The sequence below is a fragment of the Thermobia domestica genome, chromosome 3 (genome assembly GCF_964235325.1).
Source record: "Thermobia domestica chromosome 3, izTheDome1.hap1.1, whole genome shotgun sequence".
Lineage (NCBI taxonomy): Eukaryota > Metazoa > Arthropoda > Insecta > Zygentoma > Lepismatidae > Thermobia > Thermobia domestica.
In genome coordinates, this window is record NC_137456.1 from 126,922,447 (window position 1) to 126,935,792 (window position 13,346).

The following is a 13,346-nucleotide window of genomic DNA, read 5'->3' on the forward strand; positions in this document are numbered from 1 at the left end:
ACTTTTATTATTCGTAGTAGTGGTAAATGTGACTCCAATCGCCAGAAATTATTAGGGTATTAAGTGTTAATTGTCTTGCTGTATGTTGGTTTTATTACACGAATGCATATAAATCAAGTTACGTACGAAATGAGCAAGCTGGTTGCTTATGTACGAATTTTCAATCACCTGAAAGTTTTTGAAATATTCTTTGTAGATGTGAAGCCCTACTGTAATTTAAAGATATGAAATTTTCACCCTTATTTACATTTCTATTTATTATTTGCAGGATAGATTAATGCGTGAGTCTCCAATAAGTCAGAACCTTACTAGTCATTTAAATCAACTTTTAAATGCGGCGTATCACAAATTTTCAACTTGGCAACAAAAGAAGATGCAGAGCCTAAGGTAGCAGTTATGGAAGATGCTGTTTAGTGTGTGTAAGAGAAATTGTTTTGTATATTAGGATTTTTTCTTTCTTGTGTTGTGTAATGTAAAGAATGTCACATAACTTTATTTAATATATAAAAGTTGAAAATTTTACAAGATGTGTTACCTTCTAACAGCTAATTCCTGTTAGGTTTTTCATACGTTTGCACGATTTTTTTTAAATGCATTCTTGAATCTATCAGTCAAGCTGCTCAAATTAACTGGTATTGGAAGCGAAATTAAAAAATGTTGTTGTGCAAATTTCAAATTTGTGTTAAAAAAAAATGGAAAGACAAAGTCGGTATATATATATATATATAATGACCGTGAGAATTTTCATGGTTCATAATGATGAAAGAAAAGGTTGTACGTCAATGCTCTGTTACTTGGTAAGATAAGAAAATACTGTATGGGAGTGGAGGAGAAGGGAGAAAAATCTGAAATATTATCTGTAATGAATTGTGATAACATAGTAATAAGTATCATGAACAATGTTAAAGCAATAAAGAGAATATTTGCATTGTTTCTAGAATATTTGTTCTGATAATTTGTGATAATTGTTGGGCTTGAATATCAACTTGGAACTACAGTATTTACAATATCTCAGTGAAATTGTAAAGCATAAATTCTGAAAATAAACATAAAGCTATGTATACGTATTGGTCTAACCTTAATGGAAGAGCGTAATATGTTGTTAAATCAATGAATGTACGAAGCGTTGAGATGTAAGGATCTGTGAGTACTAACTCGCTTCAGAAGAGTATTCTTTTAGCTTGACTACAATTAGAATTTGTATCAGGTGTAAGTTATTTGAAAATTTAGAAATTTGCAATAAAAGCTTGTTCATGAGAAAATTAAAAGTAATATCAAAAGAATCGGTCCATTCTTAACGTCCAGTTTTTGTTTATTTATTTATAATTTCATTAAATTGCACTTCTTTTCTTGCGATTTGCACATATATTGTGAAATTCCGTCTATGAAAGTACTGTATTCAAGACATAAGTGTTGAATTTCACTTCTGTTACAACTGGAATGAGCAAGCAAATATTTGATCCCATGCCAGCAATTATGTATTACGTAATTAATTTTCCTCCGGATTAACCAAAAAGTAACTGTTCGAATATTCCTGATGGTTTATTTTCTCATTTAGGGAACTTTCATACTATGTAATCTGTTTGTTGGGAGTATGTACAAGGCAGCAAGTATGAGGTAATAAATGCATTTAAGGCATTTTTTCCGGTAATGTTAGTTCGTTGATGTACAACCTTCAGTTATTTTTATGAATAAGTGAAGTAATTATATATCGAAACAGTGTATCATTGCTTTAAGCTTCCGAGTCTTCATGAGCAAGAAATGGTTATGACTTTTTTCTGATTAAAAGATATGTTGAAAAGAAAAGCAGTATTTGTTAAAGCCTCTATGGATGAGAAGAATTGTAATAGTTTTTTTGTACCTTATTATTGTATTGATAAATTTACAAGTATTTGTTTGGTAATACAGAATATTTTAATTTATTTCCGTGAGCTATTTGTGTTGTGTATAGGCAATAGAAAAATTGTAAATACGTGAGAGAGATCTTGATCTTTCATCGTTAATTATTTTCTTTGATGCATGGAAGCCAGTACAATGACCTATATTCTGACTTATAGATTAATTGAATAAAGGAAGGAAGAAAACGTATAGTTAGCTTCGTATATAATGACATATCGAATGTGCTGGTTTAATACTGTACAGACCTGACTTCGACTTAATAGTGGTCATTTGAATATTTTGTTTTTCCGCTAACAGCCATGCGATGAATCAAATGAGTTAATGCATTGAGAACTAAAACTATGGAGAGGGAAGTTGAACTGTAAGAAAGTGGTTACAAAACTTCTCAGTAGAAAGTCCGACCAATAAACTGAGACGACTGGCTTCTTACCTGATTTCTTTTCTTTGTTGAACGATTCTCATCATCCGTGATTTGAGATTTAAAGAAAATAATAATACTAAGTAGTATTTTTGATATTCTCTTCTCCCCTCCCGTGATAGCGTATAGCACTGTACTCGCATATGTCTATTTCGGGATAAACCGGTCATTACAAGTGATCCTTCTTCTTTTAATTAATAAAGAACTTCGCCAATCGACGTGAAACACTGAGTGATACATAAGGAATTAAATTTGCCAGTTTGTTACACTACGATGGCGCGTATCTAGGAAGAAAGTTTAGTTCGACCTACACTAGCATCATAATTGCTATGAATGCAATTCCTAAGGCCATGCAGTGTTATGGCAATGAAGCCACATAAACACTATAAAAGAAAAGTTAGAAAGCAAAGAGTCTGGAATGTGCGCTAGAGCTCTCCCCGTCGGTCTAGTGACTAGTACGTTTCCCTTTGTAGCACGTGATCCCGGGATTTGTATCACGATGAGAGAAAAAAAATCTTTATTTCACAATCGTTCACTTTCATTAATCATCCATCTCTTTTAGTCTAAAGCAGGGCGCAAAATTTCTAAGTCAGACGTACTCGCCAATCCAAAAATGACGGTCGCCAGTATCTCTCACGTCCCCTCCTTTCTCCCCCTCCCCCCAGGCCTTTGGTTTGACAAAGAAAGATATTACATCAGGGCATAAAATTCCAAAACCAGACAATTAGATTCAGGGTTATCAATTTTGAATTGAACAATTCATATACATGTTAAAAAAAATCTTACCTTAAGACTTCACTTTCTGTAACGCTCTCTCTCACTGAAATACTAGTTGTCGATTGCAGTTATCGGATCAAAGACCTTATAGCAAGGGCTGTTGATGGAAATTATCAGTAAATCATCCAGTGTGTCACAGTGAATTTCTGTAGGCAGTCTTAACTGTTGAGACTGCTGAAGACTCTCTCACATGAAGCAGTACTCACAGGTAAAACTGCACAAAATGTGTCAATTAGAAGCAAATTTGGGAATCTCGTAATGAAGTTTTCACTGTAAATCTTTTTCAGTATCTGATTCAACATCAATGAAGAAAACAAAAGTTTATATTCTGCCCACTATGCTAAGACAAGGTCTACTTTTTCACTGTGTACTTTGGTTGCAAGTACTTAAAAAGCAGTTTTATTTCTTCCACGCCAAATCCCTGTAAGTTTAGGCAGAAACCATTCCAGCTGAACATTAGTCGCCAGGTCTATATATTTTTTTAGTTAATAGCGACCTGGCAACCTTAAATTTTTCGCCCTGGTTTAAAGGGCATAATATTGAGACGTTAAACTAACTTTAATTTCATTTTATTTCAATGTACGCTGCGCTGTAAATTGGGTAGAACACTTCCCGTAATCTAAATCACAAAACTATATATTCTGCAAAGTCACCATTTTGCTAACACAGACCGTACAAGTAACGTTCAGGCATGTGCGAATACAATTTGAGTTGCATTTTCGTTGCGAGATTATTACAATGAGCATGTTAAAAGCTCGATGAGTCATTTGTAATAATCTTGTATTTATCGTGTTATTTGTTTTGTTGATATCAATGTCAGAGGAGTAAGATTTTTTAAAATAAAAGTTAATTAGATAGAGCATAAAAAGTGACTATAATGAGTTGAGGACAAGTGGTATCTACTGTATTAGATTCTGTATAATGACTTGAAATACATAATTATTCAAGGAATGGCAATTTAACGTGAATTGTCTAGATTGATTGATAGTATTTTAGGCCGATAACTAAATCGCCCAAATGTTCTCAATTAAAGTTCTTTAGTATTTTTTTTCCTCTTACGTGCAGAACACTAGTACAGCATATTAATAGTTAACTAGCATTCAGAAAAAGGGGTGCTTAACTTAATGCATCTTTGTCCTAATTTATATTAAGACAGTTTTGATGGAAATTACCACTTTACTAGTTCAGCGAATTTTCGCACAAATACTAATCACATCCCTGCTTTGCATGTCAGTTGCTGTATCGGTATAAATAAGGGCAAAGAGACAATAGGGTAAGCAATAATTTCCTATCTTCATACTACAGTTGTGGTGTTAGCAGTATTTCGTAGTCAATAGCGACATCATGTTATACAATTCACAAGTTATTTCGTATGTCGTCTTTTTTTTTTTTTTTTTTTTCCTAATCAATAAACATTACTGATAATTTGTATAGTTTACAATAATTTTCACAAATTATTTCTGTGGGGTAGTAATATGTCTTTTGAAACTTGTTTCGATTGCTGCCTATGAATTCTTGGAAAGCGAAACCACCTTTGTTGAAGTGCAGAAGTGGCAAAATAGATATTTGCTGTGATTTCTTTTCGCAAACTGCTATCAAGTTATACTGGAGCATAAGGCCAATCACATTCCCTATATATGGTAGTATAATCGCGTACATAGCAGATATGGGAGTAATCGTTGAAGGGGAAGCATGAACAAGTTGGATATGATTTTACTTCCCTCAAATATATGCGTGTGTTCTTGATTTTTAAATTTTACTCAATACTTTCAACTGCTTACGTAGAGTTGAAAGAGTTGACGAGTTAAGAAAATTTATTTTCTTTACAATACCACGTATGGTATGAAAAGAATACACTTATAAGAAAACTAAGTTCAATAATTTCTTGGTTTGGAATGAACAGAATAATATATAGACAAATCAGGTTTGCGTGTTTATGTGCAGCTCAGAAGTCCTGAAGAACAGGACTTACTAACGTGGTCTCCGAATTAGTGCGGGACTTAAATACAGTGCAGTTGTTTGTGCACAGACCACCATGCAAGATCGACCGTCACCATATAGGCTGATCCCCACTACGCTATCTCGCCTCCCGGTTCAAATTAGGTTTGTTGAAGCAAAGGATATGGGTATTCTGTATAAATAAAATTATTCATTTTACGAAATAAAATTACTTCGCAATTTTACAAAAATATATATATATTTCAGCAATCAATTTATTTCAAAGAACACAATGAGCATGACTTTCAATTTGTTCTTGCATACCTTTTATTTCAAAGAACACAATGAGCATGACTTTCAATTTGTTCTTGCATACCTTTTCCATTCGAGGTGGTGGTTTTCCAGTGCATGGATTGCAGTTTCGCTTCAGGATCATACTGAAAGATCCGCATCTCGTTAACAGGTCCGGTTCTACTTTCAGACGTTCCATTGTGTCACTGCACACGTGCTTCCGGAAGTCCTGACCCTGCGTGACTTTTGGTATCATTTTAGCGCAAACTTTGCACATGTTCAAGCAGAATTGCGCGAACACTCTCTCTATCGATGTTCACTATGTCTATCACTCAAATGCTGAGCCTGTGATCTTTCCGGATTTTTCCACATTTTCCTCTGTTGGTGCTGTGACAGGACGATACGGTCTTTTATCGTCATCAACATTCTCGTGTCCCTCGGTGTACCACTCACACTCACGTACGTGACATCGTATTATCACTATACACATCCTGCAACAGTTTCACATACTTTTTTAATTTCACATGGAATTTTAAGTTAAGGCACTGCTCAATTTTCACATTTGTCATTCTTCCGGCAAGATGATTGCGCACCTCTCTTCAATCGCTGCTCACAGACTAAACCCGATTGAGAGCGGCAACTAATGTATATCATTCTCTTCTTGAAGGTTCAAGGTTGCTTGTACGCATGCTCTTCCCACTGCTTTACGTATACTACTGACAGGGTGGCCACTCCGTGTTTTTAAGCTAAGGCTCGTAAATATAACTTTTTAAATGTTAAGTATTGTGAAATAAATGTAGTTTCTCAGCTCATAAATCCATCAACACCCGATGAAGACTTCAGTATAAGCAGCAGCAATTACGTAAAATTCAAAAATCAGGAACACAGAAAAATTAGTAATAAATATATTTAAAATATGTTCCTCGGACATTATTTCAAATTTATATGGATATAAGTTATACGCAGTAGATTAACAAATTTAATTTTATGAGACATTCTATTCCCAAGCATATTCGTTTAAAGAATTCTTTGTATGTTAATAGGGAACATAGTAACAGTAAGATTAATTTTACGTGTGAATACATGTGACGCAGTATTGTTAGCGTATGTCGCTTAAAATTCGTGAGATTTCGGGTACAAATTTAATAGCATTCAGCAACAGAATATAGAAAGTTGTTCCATCACGAACGTCGAAATGTATCTACGTACTATAGAGCTTTCGTGCACAGTGAATCGAAAGCCCCAAAATTATTAATATACTATTATGGATGACTAAAGATGTACTCAAACAACATAGAAGCTTATTACAAAAGAAATGTTGAATGCCTTAACGTGATGTATGAAATGATTTACAATACTGCGTTTTTGCGGATTGTCTGTCTTGATATAATGTTCATTTGTAGTTAACTAAGTTAAGTTAAAGGAGAGCTGATCAACAGATGGCAGCATGTATCCAGTTTTTCTAATGTATTACCTAGGGTGCAGCAACATTCACAATAAGTGAATCAGCTTCAAGAGAGAAATATTCGAACATTGTCCAAAGATAACTTGTCTTTCAGGAGTCCCAATAAATAGAGTAATCCCTGCACTTTTGTAATGTTTTGTTAGTTTCATTATTAACAGATCTATTATTGTTGGGATCATGCTTCTCAAAAGTAAAATTAGTTCTTTCTACAGTGTGTCCGAGAAGTCCTCGTACCCCTAAGTTTGAGTGTCACAAGAGAGACCAATGCAAGTGTAATTTTAGTTTATTTATCTGGTGCATACTATAGTTGACTACTTGCACGTACGAACTATGTATCCAGTGGATCTAAACGACTTCCATCGTTTACATGATTCCTCACATCTTACGTCCACTACGTAAACTATTTTTAACATCCTAGAGCAAAGAAAGTTTTCTACATGTCAAGCAGGGTTGCTTTACAATGTGGTTCTTGCCAAAGCAATCTCTAAACAAGTCGTTACCTATATCTCTGACACACTGTACAATGAATAAAACAATCAAAAAGTACACATATTATTCTCTGAAATATTCAGATTGTGTTTGGGCAAAGTTCCAAATTCACCTCGAATTTGATTCGATTATTGTTACTCCTTACAAAGTACATTGGAAAGATAGGGAATATGTGCTGACATCTGTTAGCCCTTAGTGAAGCCTTTACTCTCACCTTAAAGAAAATCAACATCCACATCTTTGGAAAGTTATCATATTCGAACCGCAGTAGCGTACTCGATAAGGGATGGTGGGACTTAACAGTGCGACTTAGGGTCCTCAGCCCCTAAAATGGATACGTGGGAGAACAGTTAGAAGGTGTAAGGACGGGCGGAGCATGGTGTTGATTACATCGCCTAATGTGTCGGAAGTCGAGTAAGTGAAGCCCTTACTCCATTGCCCTTACTTGGCCTCTCCTGACTGGGGCTTTACCTTTTTCGTATGATCACATTGATAACATAATTGCACATATGAAAGATTTAAACTAAAAGAAAGCAATTAGTTTTATAAAATTCAATGTGCACTGGGGAATAATCACCTGAAGAAAGAAAGATAACGTCATATCCACAGGTAGGGTATTCTTATGCGCCTTTTTTATGTACAATTGAGAGTACAATGACTTTCAAAAGAAGATTGATATATTTGTTCTCAAAGTAAGACTGTATATTGTGAACAAAATTACTTCTTTCATTATGGTCTGTCAGTTTGATATATTTAAGCAATGTTCAAATGAAAAGCCTAATATTAATGCTCACGCAAATAGAACCCCACACGTAGGTAATAATGTTGATACTTGCTGCGTTTCAAGCAGTGCAAATTATTGTGAATTAGACAGGGTACGTTATCTTAATAGAAATATTGTAGCTTTAAAATAACTGTATTGTCACTGTTTTCTACTCAAGACTTGAGATATGTTTTTGTGATGTCTGTTAATGGTGTCCGAGGTATTTCGTATTAAGAAAGTAATAGGAGGGTTCACGTAAATGGGTAGTTATTCTTTTTTAATAAGATGTGAACGCAACTCAATAATGCCTTTTTAATGATTGCATCTGCTTATTATTAATATTACTAACATAAACTTATTTTCTGGTATTTCGTGTATGTCATGAACAGAATTCAAGTGTAAACTTGCAACTTATTTGATGACAGAGTTGTGGGATTCACTTTAATATTCTGACAAATTACTAATGCATTTTATGTTATAATAATACGAGATAAGCAAATTCTGCCGTTCAAAGGCAAAAGGCCGTATCTGATGAAAAACTGATTTATCCTATACTGCATCTGCGACTTTTAGCTAAACAGAAAATCACTATTGTTTTTACGCGCTTAAAGTCGCAAACTTATAGATACGGTAAGGCTTTATGCCTATAGTATGATATCGTCGCCAATATAGAAGCGACTTTCTGATTTTGTAAATGTCCCATGGTCATTACGATGTATCTGTTATTAATAATTCAAATTTCGGCATTTGCCTTTGAATGATAGAGTTGTTGACCGCAGTTCGTATCGACTACTTTGGTTTCATTAATGACTGTAAAATATTGGTCCTGTTTTTATCATTGTAGTAATCAGTTAGTTCAGAAGTTGTGTTCGCAGTCAAAATGTTACTTAGAATAAAAGGACTCTCTCTTCTTAGTGGAACACTTAATATTTATGTGTGTAGTTCAGATTTAAAGTGCAGAAGGAAAGTTGAGATGTAATATCTCAATAAATAAATTATATTGAGATGTAATAAATTATATCTACAAATAGTTTTTTATCCTTTGCAAAATGAGATTTTGAGGCTTTGCTAAAACAACATTACTGAAAAAAAAAAAAATCCAAATAATTTTGTTATGTAAGTTAAGTAATATATTACATTCATTTCCAAAGTACAATCACATAACTCACTTTCAACATAGATATCAAAATTAAAAACGCAACGTTTGCTATATGAATTATTTCAATTTAATACGAAAGTTTTGCCTTTCACATAGAAAGGCAGATTATAATGAGGGGACCAAGTGTATCACAGATGGATGTTATTAAGTGATTGTCAAAACACATTTTTTTGTGAATGAGCTTTTTTTCCTCCGTAAAGTGAATGGACCTTTTTTATTTCTTCTTTTCAAGAAATATTCGTTCTTTTGCATGCTCAGTAACTAAAATTAGTTGAGGTAATGTTAATTTGAAAGCTAAACTTCGAATGATATAAAAATGGTCCGATTAAGTTCTCAACTAATATATGTTAAATTTGGAAGGGTTAGTGTGAAATTCTGTTTAGAGCTCCTTTGGATTCCGATCAAAATATTGTCAATATTTTACTGGATATGACATAAGACTTCCAAAATTTCAGAACAGTTGATAGTGAAGGATTCTTGGCTACCATATGACCTGAAATTTACGTGCTCACATTCGTAGGTAGTAGAATTCATACACATTAGAAAGAGAAAGTTTTCCTGTCTGTGGATATGAAAATAAGATTTGAGAGGAGGCACGAGTTAATTTTTCAGAGTTTCAACATAACTAAAGAAACAAACAAAAAAAAACTATACATTTTTAAAATTTTTTAGTGGTGGTAATATCTACCTACTACCTAATCAAAACTTAATCGTAACTAATTAACTATGAGATTTAATTTCTACCTGTGACGTCATACGTGAATGGAACACAATGATGAAGAAAGAACTTCTTGAACACAACTTTAATATTTTGTTAATGGGAATTCAATTAACAAGCACTAAATCTTAAGGTGCATGTAATTTTATTTCGTGTGCAACTGTATAGTGGGCACGAAATTTTTGAAATCATATGGAAGAGGCTTAAAGCATTTTGAGTTAGAGGATCTTAAGCGCTGTCCATCAGTTAAATGAGTATCATATACACAAGGCTACTGTAAAAAATGCATGACAGTTGGACATTTTTTTTTAATGTTGCGTATAGCACTTTAAACTATAACTGGATATAACTTTTTTGTTGAATTTAATGAAAAAGAAGGTAAGAAATCTATTTAAGTATTGTCCTGAATTGGTAACTTTTTGTAACATACAGGGTAAATCCAAACTCCCGTCAAAATGAGAGAAGTCGTGTATACATGGAATACAGTATATTTTGTACCAAGATAGTCGAAATGGAAATAAGATTTCAGACACAAGGGAGGATAATCCTAGTGTTACTTGTTTTCGAGATTTGAAATATGAAACTGATAAAATTGTTGAGTGCAGATGTGTATAATCGTTAATCAGATTCTCAAAAGTAGCAGCTAAAAAGGTTCTTATCAATACTTGGAATAGAGATCACAAGATGGTTATTACAAACTCACACGTATCAACGTTCCTTTACATTAAATTTCCTTACTTCCAAAATGGTGCTTATTTAGTCTGATGCTTTTTGGTACAGATTTACGCACTTTCGTTAGTACATACAGAGACTGCTAATTCAAGTTAAGTGTTTTTCCATACTTATGAAACATAACGATTTTTTGTATGGTTATTATATTAAAATATCACATGAACTTGATTTGATGTTTTGTGTATTTTTGTTAGTAAAGAAAGTGTTCAATTATGGTATTACTTTTGATCAAAAGCAATAGTGCACATTTGCATTAATAACAGCCAATAATGTGAAAATAACCACATGAGAAGCTGCACTGATTTGTAGTTTGTGTATTATAAATACAAAATGGACCGAGTTTCACTACTATTAAAATTGTATGTTGTAATGTGTTTTTAAGAATAAATGTATAAAATGTTTTACTTTTTATTTTCATTAATCCAAGAAGTATAAAAAGTTACGATGGTTACAACAGATTTGTAACACATCCAACAGTTTCACGAAAATTAGCATGATGAATTGTAACAGTTGTAAATTTATTTTATTTTATTTTATTATCCACCTTAAGAACTCTGGATTCATGGCTTCGTCAAGATATACATTATTACAGTACAAGAATTAATAGTATAAATATTGTACATTCGAAATGTATACGTAACAATACTACTAAGCTAAAAATGTATTTACAAAAATAATTTAACCTTGTTCTATTTGTTTCTCGTAATATCAATATTATACAGAAAGATCAGACTGAAGGTATTCCTCTAAACTACAGAAAAGATGTTTATTAACAACAACTTGAGGTTTTTCTGCAGTGTCACATAATAATCTAAAAAGGTTGTTTCCTATATATAGTGACAATTTCGAGGTGCACGTACCTAGTTAATAATAGTAATAATAAGTTAATAGTTGCCAATAAGTCTAGTACAATTTTTGATATTCTAGTACATATTTTTTTCCTTTTCCAAATAAGATAGACAAGCGTTACTAATGTTGAAATGATATTTTATAATCTTTTTCAATACCATCAAAGGCTATGTAATTCTGCTGATGTATAGACGCAGTTTCGTTTTTGTAACTTGTTTCTAATTCCTCGCCAGAAACGCAAAGTTTGTTTCACCCACACAAGCCGATACAAAATGGAGGCCGTGATGCTTTCGTATTTTGGCGCTCACACATGATGGCTACTATATTTCAGTGGGCAGAAGAAAAATTGAACTTTTGTGTCTAATGCGGAAATTGCCCCGTTTCGGACGGGAAATTACTGTTAATAAATTGACAACACTGTTATTGTTCTGCCATAACGTTCACTATCGTTTGCGTCGTTATATTTTCATAATTATTCTCTAATTCTAGACCTGTCCCAACACTTGGTGAGTTTTGTCAACAGTGTCAATATAAGCATGTCGCATGACGTAGTCAAATTTACTAATATCATTGGAGTAAATTAATAAAATACAAGTACATAATGTTATAACCATATAGTTAAAAATATAATTGTAATATTAATTCAATTCATACTAATCATAGAACTGCCTGTTAAATTATATAAATTACACCACTACACCTACCCCAGTTAATTCCATGACGCCATAACCAGTGATCTATATTCAGTGACCGTACAATCTGGTATCGAAGTTTCCATTGGAGAAGTCTAGCACGCAGTCGACATGCCCAATTGCAACTTCTTGTCACAGACTTTTTACTGTTCGTCAAAAGTACGGGTTCTCTGCTGTGGCAAGGCTTACTTGAAGAGAGCAAAGGGAATAGTCCTTCAGTGGAGCACCCAAAGATTTCACTGGGATGGTAGAGACATCAGTTGTTTTTCCCATTGGCTACATGCCTTATATATGTTATATAATGTAATGTAGTAAAGCTTCTTTTGTCTCGATATTCTTGAGCCGAAAGTAACATAGAAAATGTTCATCTAGTTCTTCAGTATTTCGCACAAAGGGAATCATTATGCAAGAAAATAAACGGTAACCAAATTATATTGTAAAGTTCTGCTTGTACAGGTCTTGGTAAAGCATAGGTAGAATAAACTATAGTCCGGAATCGTTTTCTCCCACTACCAAATTTTATTTTTAAAATTCCACTCTGAAATAGTATAATACAATTAAGTACAAATTCTCTAATGTTTGGGTTAAAATAGGTGTCTCCACCTGATGGTCTCCGGAAGGATTCCTCACGAAGCAGGCTAAGTGAGGAGGGGGTTGGATATTCAATGTTCCACTGCAAGGAGGAGTGGTTATAGAGTCCCGACAAAGCTCTACTGCAAGCTAGGTGAGTATTATGAAAAGGAATCTCCCAATGCTCCACTGCAAACCATAGGTGTCCAAACTCGCGAGCCCAGCGCTCGTGAGCTCGGCACTCGCACTCAACCGGGCTCGCGCTCAATAATTGAGCCCGAGCCCGAGTGAGCGCGAGCGCACTTGAGATTAGTGAGCGCGAGCCCAATTGAAAAAAGTGAGCGCGAGACCACTTGAGATTAGTGAGCGCGAGCCCAGTTACGATTAGTGAGCGCGAGTGCGACCGAGCGCGAGTGCAGTTAAGATCACTGAGCGCGAGCCCGCACTCGCTTCGCGCTTACGTGGACTCATTTGCTTCAGAGAGAAGAACATAAGAAACGCATTCCATGTGCAGCATTGAAAAGGAAGATTGAAGAAACTTTACAAAACGATGGAAAAGCATATTCTTGACGATGTCTGAGCCAGA

General features: G+C 34.1%; 1 protein-coding gene across 2 annotated transcripts in view; it reads left to right on the top strand.

The window, feature by feature from the left end:
* The window catches only part of LOC145680717 (general transcription factor IIH subunit 1-like), a 67,046-nt gene extending 55,993 nt beyond the window's left edge, over window positions 1-11,053 (top strand). For both annotated transcript variants that reach the window (XM_081751650.1, XM_081751651.1), the window contains exon 10: window positions 269-11,053. In XM_081751650.1, coding sequence (XP_081607776.1) covers window positions 269-391 — 123 coding nt within the window. In that variant the 3' untranslated portion in view covers window positions 392-11,053. The remainder of the gene's footprint in view (window positions 1-268) is intronic.
* Window positions 11,054-13,346: the final 2,293 nt, after the last annotated feature.